At 43.1% G+C, this 8,895-nt stretch overlaps 1 protein-coding gene across 1 annotated transcript; it reads left to right on the top strand.

Annotated features, from left to right (window-relative positions):
- Nucleotides 1-751: 751 nt before the first annotated feature.
- LOC310819378 (mitochondrial adenyl nucleotide antiporter SLC25A24-like) lies at nt 752-7,361 on the top strand. Its single transcript, XM_083690646.1, has 10 exons — nt 752-1,189; nt 1,389-1,515; nt 1,754-1,841; nt 2,287-2,398; nt 3,336-3,494; nt 3,902-4,054; nt 4,558-4,665; nt 5,097-5,264; nt 5,650-5,800; nt 6,149-7,361. Exons 1-10 carry the CDS (start codon nt 1,010-1,012, stop codon nt 6,328-6,330), a joined length of 1,428 nt encoding a protein of 475 aa, XP_083546772.1. The 5' UTR covers nt 752-1,009; the 3' UTR covers nt 6,331-7,361.
- Nucleotides 7,362-8,895: the final 1,534 nt, after the last annotated feature.

Raw genomic sequence — 8,895 nt, 5'->3', positions numbered from 1 at the left:
AACACTCAGTCAAAAAAACATCAATACAATCAATCTATATCATACAGAATCAAAATGATAAATATTTCACCAGCCCTTAGAGTAGTAGCCTTCACATATGAGGTCAATATGATTAAAATCTATTTAACCATATCCATTTGTAGGGCCTATAGATAGGCTTTGTCAGTGGGTGGTGTAATACCGGTACATTGATTCAAGGGCACATCCTTGAATTATTGTTTGGAATGAATGTCTGTTTGTGATTTTGAAACAAAGTCATTTTGAACTGAGAATATGTTGCATAATATTTACCATTGGACACAAAGAGCATTGTACAGCAAACTGTACAATAAGATATCCAAGGAAATTCTGCCACCTGCCGATCAATAATGATACTGCCATCGCATACTTCCCATATTCTCAATATAGCAGTCCAGTGATATCATCATAATATATTTATGCCTACCGAGGAATATTTGAATATCCCAGTGTGGGATACATACACTTAATTTACATATAGCCAAGGCTTCTGGTGGCACCAGAAATTTTACAAAATAAATACAGTATCTTCTCTTTGTCGACCACCAGTGTAAAGCCAACGCCTTTCGATGGTGAGGTGATTCTACGCAAGAACGACTGGAATCGAGTTCATACTTAAGTTAGTGGGTGTTCATAACTTGGTTATAGATGTTATTACGCAACATCTTACTGCATACTATTTGCCCCGCCCACTCTTCGGTTAGACTGCAGTTCACTAGGAATCCTAACTAGGGTGCATGTCAGGATATGATCCGCCTTCTGGAAAGGTGCAATGTATGGAATTGGGTCAAATTGTCGACTCGAATTTCTTCTACCCGTATTTGAGCTGTCGACGTCGGAGAGATAATTGCGATTGTTCACAGCTAGGATACGATCTTCCCTGAAAGGCGCGGTTTCCCTTTCCCGGAGACATGCAAACGCTATAATTTACATTAGCAGAATCTAGAACCATAGGGCCTTGGACTAAGTGTTGCTGATCTTTACTGCAACAATGTATCAGGCAATTAGAGCGCTCATTCTATCGGACTCCCAGTGCTGGGATGCCGATAGTAAAAGGTCGTGCCAGGAGCTGTTTGAAAAGCTGGACACCAACAAAGATGGAAAAGTGGATATCGCCGAATTGAGAGCGGGCCTTACCGCAATGGGTGTATTCCGCCAAGGTGCAGCGCAGGTAAATGTAGTATGCCTTACCTAGGACGTCCCGTATGTTTATTGATTGGAACAACAGCGAGTGTGGATAATTGACTTCCTATCAACATCTGGGCGAGAGTCAATATAAAGCTGTGCATGTAGCCTACCACATCTCCATTTAAGGCTGCTCTTATTTACTTATTTTAAGAGAACTAATCATCTGCTTTCTATCTGGACAGAAAATCGTATCGTCTGGTGACAAAAACAAAGATGGCAGCCTTGACTTCAACGAGTTCACCAAATATCTGAAAGAGCATGAGAAGAAACTGCGACTGACATTCAAAAGCCTGGACAAAAACAACGATGGTAGGGTTACTATTTATTCCTCTAGGAAGCATTGGTTGCAACCTGTCACTTGAGATACAGTCACTTGCGGTGAAATTTAAGGAAGTACCCTACTTGAGGTTGGGTACTAGATGATTAGATGACTCTACAACATTGTCATATGACAATTGCTGTCACAGCAACACATGATAGAACATTTTATATATACATAAGAATACACTGTGCCTTTTGCAACACTTCAATGTTTCTTTTCCTCCAGGTCGCATTGACGCTTCTGAGATCAAACAGTCCCTTGAGGAGCTAGGCATGAACATATCCAGGGAGGACGCCCTGAGGATCCTACAAAGGTGTGACCTCACATGCAGTATGTGTCTTCACTGAAGCATTGTCTCCTAAAGGCATATATCAGAATGGGTCCCACTAGGGCCCGGCAGATCGTTGTTTTGGGTCGAAGACCAGATTGTGTCCGGAAACATTGATTTAATTTGTCACGAGAAAGTAGGTAACTGTTCTAGATTTCTCTGTAGGTCAAGGGTCACTATCAAATCAAATCAAATCAAATCAAATCAAATCAAATGTAATGTCCGACCTGGTTGGGGGGGAGGGGGGTGGGGTGGGGATGGGGATTGAGCAGTCTTATGGCCTGTATGGGTAGAAACTGTTCCGGAGCCTGTTGGATGGTCTGGATGCTCCGGTACCTTTCACCAGAAGGTAACAGAGAGAACAGGGTGTGGTTGGGGTGGCTGGCGTGTCTGGTGATGTGTTTTTCTCTGACATCCTGTGTTTCTTCAGCATGGACATAGACGGCACCATGATGGTGGACTGGAACGAGTGGAGAGAACACTTCCTGTTCAACCCTGCCCATAACTTGAACGAGATCATTCGCTACTGGAAACACTCCTCGGTAAGGGGAAACACATACACACACACACACACACACACACACACACACACACACACACACACTGTGTCATCATTTAAGATGATGAGTCTAGTGGTAGGGCTAGTGGTGGATTTCGGACAAGGCAAGTATGTCTGTGTGGACCATGGAATGCATTGAATTAGATACTGTAGATTGGGTGCCCTGTTCACCCCCATGAGATAATACGCTTATGCTTTCCAGAAAGCAGCTTAGAGCAATACAGTGATTGTGGGCGAACTCTGTTTTAGGAAGCGTGGATTATCATTGCTCAGTAGCCACACAAAAAAATGGGACATGAAATACCCCATAGGCCTCTGTCACATTGCTTTGACCAATCCTACCCTGACTTTTGGGAACGGTGCATAGGAAGAGATGAGGACAACATGGTGTGGAAGCTGCTTTAGACGATTGAGACGCACCCTACCAGAGGAGTTGGTCCTCTGTGGCTTAGTGGGTAGAGCATGTTGCTAACAATGCTTAGGTTGTGGGTTCGATTCCTGCTGGGACCATATATGCTGAAAAATGTATTCACTCACTGCAATGTAAGTCGTTTTGGATAAAAGCGTCAGCTAATGGGTTAGCTAGGGCTGAGACTCTGCTGTGTATGCCAGGGTGTAAGTTGGCGTTGCTCTCACTTTGAGCGTGTACCACAGCTGGTGAGATAGCAGGTCTGACAAGGCAGTTCCTCCCTCAGCAGTGTGAGAATAGGCCTTGTTGGGGGAGGGGGTGTATAGAGGACGATTGTACTGTCTGTGGCTCTTATTTCAGTTTTGACCACACGTGTTACCAGAGCAGGCAGTTCATGGCACGGGCCTCACTGATAAAGCATGAAAAGGAAGCTGTGAAAATAATCACTTCCTGAAAGGCAATACTTCTTGTTGTGACAGTTTTCATAGCTGATGTGCTGCTTGTTTCCCAGGTGCTGGATATAGGGGACAGTCTTTCCATCCCTGATGAGTTCACGGAGGAGGAGAAGACCTCCGGGGGGTGGTGGAAGCAGCTTGTTTGCGGGGCGATGGCGGGGGCTGTCTCTCGCACTGGCACCGCCCCTCTGGACAGGATGAAAGTCTTCATGCAGGTACAGTGTGAAAAACCTAATTATTAAGTCGTTTTTATGTCATCCATTATCTTTTTGCCATGCACTTTCTCTGAAAGTCACAGGTAGGTAGCAGACTGTGAAGTAAAGTCTAACCATGTGTGACCTATGGGTGTGTTGCTGAAGACCCATCTCTTCAGGCTACATCTTGACTGTCCCTCCTAAAGACCTCTTCACTACCCTTCTGTACAGTTCCTCTACTGCTAAAAATCTAATAAATAAAGAACTAGCATTGTGACTGCCAACGGCCTCTGGTCCTAACATAGATTTGTTTTTCTTATGATGACTGATTCAGTTACTTTAGACAAATGTACTTGTTGTAAGTCGCTTTGGATAAAAGCATCTGCTAAATGTCAAAAATGTAAAAACAATTTAAAAACATGTTGCAGGTCCACTCCTCCAAGTCAAACAAGATCAGCCTGATTGGAGGGTTCAAACAGATGATCAAGGAAGGGGGTGTGACATCACTATGGAGAGGGAATGGGGTCAACGTGCTAAAGATCGCCCCTGAGACAGCAATCAAATTCATGGCCTACGAACAGGTTAGAGAGCTGCTTCATGGTCCTTATTTCTCCCTCATTCTCTCTCTGTGAGAGAGATAATAAGATGTTTCAGCAGGCAGTACAAAACCAAAGCATAGAAAAGTGTGCGTCTGTGTCTGTGTCTGTGTCTGTGTCTGTGTCTGTGTCTGTGTCTGTGAGCTGAGCTGAGCTGAGCTGAGCTGAGCTTTCGTCCCACTGATCGTGACTCACAGTGTGTGTTGGGTGTACAGTACAGCTCTGTGAAAACCCAGGATTTACAAACTTAGGAGCAGGAGCCGTGTGTGTGTGTGTGTGTGTGTGTGTGTGTGTGTGTGCATATATGTGTCGGTGTGTGTGAAAGTCAGAAAGACAATTTCACAAATAGCTGGGAGCTGGGGGAAAGGGAGACATATTGTCATTGTATCTGTGTGTGTTTGTTTTGTCATTGTATCTGTGTGTGTGTGTGTGTGTGTGTGTGTGTGTGTGTTGTTCTCATGGTGTGTATCTCTTGTCTCCTGCGTCAGTATAAGAAGCTGCTGTCGTCAGAGGGAGGGACGGTGCAGACCCACCAGAGGTTCATGGCAGGTTCTCTGGCCGGGGCTACGTCACAGACAGCCATCTACCCCATGGAGGTCAGAACCCCTCACATTCACTCTGCTGGTCCTCTGTGGCTCAGGTGGTAGAGCACGTCGCTAACAACGCTTAGGTTGTGAGTTAGACTCCTGACATCCTATATAGTGAAAAATGTATGCACTCACAGCAATGTTGCTTTGGATAAAAGCGTCAGCTAAATGGCATATATACTCTGGCTTTATCTGGAAAAAGTATTTTGTAGAATCACAGTGATTTACAGTTCATATGTAAGAAAATTCCTGACATATTTCCGAAACTATTATCCCGAGTTCCTGTGAAAGCTAATGGTATTCATCCATTTTGAGAATTCCCAGAGAAGCATGAGGCTGTCAAATTCCCATGTGAAAACGTTTAATCCTTGAATCCCAAGAATGTTGTTCCTATGAAGTTACTATCGAGTTATTAAGTTTCTCTTGCTCGCTCTGTTCAGCTAATGAAGACCAGACTGACCTTGGGAAAGACTGGCCAATATTCCGGAATGTTCGACTGCGCCAAAACGATTCTCAGGAAAGAAGGCATCAAAGCGTTCTATAAAGGCTACACGCCAAACATACTGGGAATCATTCCGTACGCTGGGATCGACCTGGCCGTTTATGAGGTACGCAGGCCTAGTGATTTATATCGCCACGTCAATGCTATTTTACATTACAATGCACTGCACTCATCTTATTAGATCACTTGGGTAAGAATTAGATGCTTGCTGCGTTGATCAAATGCGGTCGGGCTAGAAGCACTCCTGTATGTTTTTATTAGGGGAGTGCGCTGTACCTCAATGATTCAATCATCATGATTCCTAACAATGATAACTGCCTCATCTGGGTTTGAAGAGGCTGTTTTCTGAAAACGTTCTGGACTCAACTGCAACCCTAAGTGCTTTGATAATTGACTGGATTGTAGCCTGTTGCTCACCCCCCCTCTCTCTCTTTCTCTTTCTATCTCTTTCTCTCTCTCTCTCTCTCTCTCTCCCTCCCTCTGTACTCCAGAGTCTGAAGAATGCCTGGCTGGCCCGCTATGCCAAGGACACGGCCAACCCCGGCATCCTGGTTCTGCTGGGCTGTGGTACCATCTCTAGTACCTGTGGCCAGCTGTCTAGCTACCCCCTCGCCCTGATCCGCACACGCATGCAGGCGCAAGGTAAGGCCTCTCTCACAACACATGACAATGACTGCATTTATTTGATAGTGATAATGAGAATATATTATAGATATATAATAGAATAGACTATATATAGAAACAAATTAGCAAATTTTGCAAATTAGCCTACACACTAACAAAGCCCTCCAGCATAGCCCGAACAGAGAAAGAAAAGAGAGAGAAAACCTCAAAGGATAATAGAGAAATCATCCTTCTATTCCTGGATGGAAAGAACAGTACAGCTGCAACCTCCTGAAGTAGTGAAAGAAAGCCCCCAAAGATAGCTTCATTTCTCTCTGCATCATTTGGTTATTTTTTTAAACACCGGCGTCATCTGTCTTTTCTCAGCCACTCTGGATCCGTCGGACAAACCCTCCATGAGTGGACTGGTCAAGAGGATTGTGGCGAAAGAGGGGTTTTTCGGACTCTACAGGGGCATCCTTCCCAACTTTATGAAAGTCATTCCTGCTGTGAGCATCAGCTATGTGGTCTATGAGTACATGAAGACTGGACTAGGAATATCCAAATAATGCATGGACAATCTACAAGGAGAACATGTCTGACACTTAAGATGGAAGGACTTTTGGACAGTCCAGCCCAAACTAGGCCAATATCAGTTGCACTCTCTGAAAATGACAGTTGTCATCCCTTTAAAGATTGACTCCGTCCATAGAGACATTCCAACACAGTAGATAGAAGTTGCTCTTTCAAAACCGACCTCAGGTCAGATTGCCCTACATCCAATCGTAACATGAACCATCCGGATGTGAGACTGTGTGACTGACTGTAGATCAGTGAGCAGCTTTCTCCTCCCCACAATGTTAGAATGGTATTGAGGTGAACACTGTGACCAAAGCTATAGCGATATAGGCAAAAGTGTTTTTGTTCTACTGAAATATGAATCGCATGCACATTGCACACTTTAGAGCTTCTACAATTATTTGAGTGTGCCTTGTCTTCGGTTGAACATCATCAACATTCTTGTGTTTTTTTAAAATGAGGTTTTAAGCCATGTGTTTTCATATTTTGTTTACAATTATAATTCCATTTCCAACTGCTGTTACTATGCTACTGTATGTCTTTCATGTGTTTTATACGGTTTACATTGATTTACATTTGGATAAGTATGTCTTGTTCACATTGACTGTTACGCTTTGCTTCGAGTGAACTATTCACACAAAGGCTTTCATAGATAGCCTATTGTCACATGACTTGAGCTGAGAGGAGGTCCTGAAATGACCTCAGCGCCTTCTGTTTGACTGAAATCCAAGCCTGTACTACTACTATCTACTGTCCAGTTCAACTGACTTCATACCCGCCTGCTCATACACACACAGTGATACCCTCTCCACATTTCCAGTATGTGTACTCTGTGTAACACACTCAAAACATTTGTAATACTTGAGGCCAATGATTGTTATGTTGCCTGCATGTCTTAATTATGTTAAGATATGTAATGCTAATCATATATTGTATGAACTCAAAGATGTAAAGGTAGTGAGATGTGAATGCTCACATAACATGGATTCAAAGAAAAGCAATGCACGTTTTGTGGATTGAATCACTTGTAATAAATCTAACGTAACTTGAAAAGAGTGAGTCGTTTTCCCAATCTAGAATAGTTTGAATTGATTATCTACCTTGCACTTGCATCACGAGCAATGTTTCCTTTTCTCATAGCTGCTGTGTGGGCATGGCTCCATCTAGAGGTAGTGCACGTTCGTGTAGATATCGTGATGAAGTGACCATCAAATATCAGCTGCATGACAATTTAAAGCCGTGTCACGCAGAATTTAGACAGGCAATACATGTGTACATTTGCAAAGCTGTGCTATACTTTTAAATGAGACTTCCACGGAGGAGGTTTATTGATAAGGCCTATTAATCGGGAGACACATAAAAACACACCTGCCCCGACATGTTTTTGTGTATGGAACCGAACTGACGTATCGATCGAACGCGAGGCATCAGCGAAAGTTTGAAATAAAACAAAAAGATATATTTCAAAACAGTGCTACGAAAATTATTTTCAAGGAATGAATGAATGAAAAAAGATTTATAAATATGGTAAGTTATTATCATATATTTTTTTACTGGTTTGGAACTACAGTAGCCTACTAGAGTTTGTTGTTTCAGGCACAATATCAACTCTTAATTTATATGATATAGGATTCTAGTCGATTGAGGACCGTGAAAGAGTTGAAATGGACAGTTGAGGATGATGATTCAAGGAAAGCTGCCGAACATGAGAAAAACAAATACAGACAAAGCAACAGGACCAAAGTTCAAAGAATTGTAAGCCTGGTCAACGTTAACATAACGAATGGAGATTAATGTAGGCCTTATTGGTTATTCTGGAGGAGAATCATGTAACCCAGGTTACAATAGGCTACACTGAGTATTCTATTGTAAGCTTTCTGTAACAAAAACACATTTTCAAGTACATAGCTGCTGGCGAGCAAGATTCCCCAGAGATTGAGAGGAGGCCCAAAAACAGGCCACCAAGGCCATCAAAGAAGGTATGTGTTTATACATTCATCCCTACTCAAAGGTTTCATGTAAACCTAGACTTATAATCTCCATCCACTCATATGTTCTTTGACGACTATATTAATCACTCTCATGCTGCATATCGGAAATAAACACATTTAGGCCTAGTACTCATGGATACAGGATACATATTTAAACAAAAGTTGTAACCCCTCATGCCCTGTCTTGCCCTTTCCTAGTCTTACTCCTCCAGAAACAGGGCAGAGCCGTCCCCAGTAGTCCCCATGCATCTGAAGCAGTACAGTGTGTCCAGTGATGATGATGATGATGATGATGGCAATGATGCTGATGAGGAAGAGGAGGCCAGGGGTCGGAGCAGCAGACCTCAAGAGACGGAGAGGGAGAGACCCTCCAGTATCAAGCAACGCCAGGAGAGGATCAGACTCCTGGAGGATGAGTTCACAGAGAGGCTGCACTCGATTGAGGACCAGATCACTGAGATGAAGGTGTGATCCATTTACATGGTTGAAATATTAACACTCATTAGTGTGAGAAATATTGACATTTAAGAGTCTACTAAATATGGGTGATTTAACTCTGGGTAA

Source organism: Argentina silus, assembly GCF_951799395.1.
Source record: "Argentina silus genome assembly, chromosome: 18".
NCBI lineage: Eukaryota > Metazoa > Chordata > Actinopteri > Argentiniformes > Argentinidae > Argentina > Argentina silus.
The sequence above is the reverse complement of the archived record's forward strand: the minus strand, read 5'-3'. Positions and strand labels throughout refer to the sequence as shown.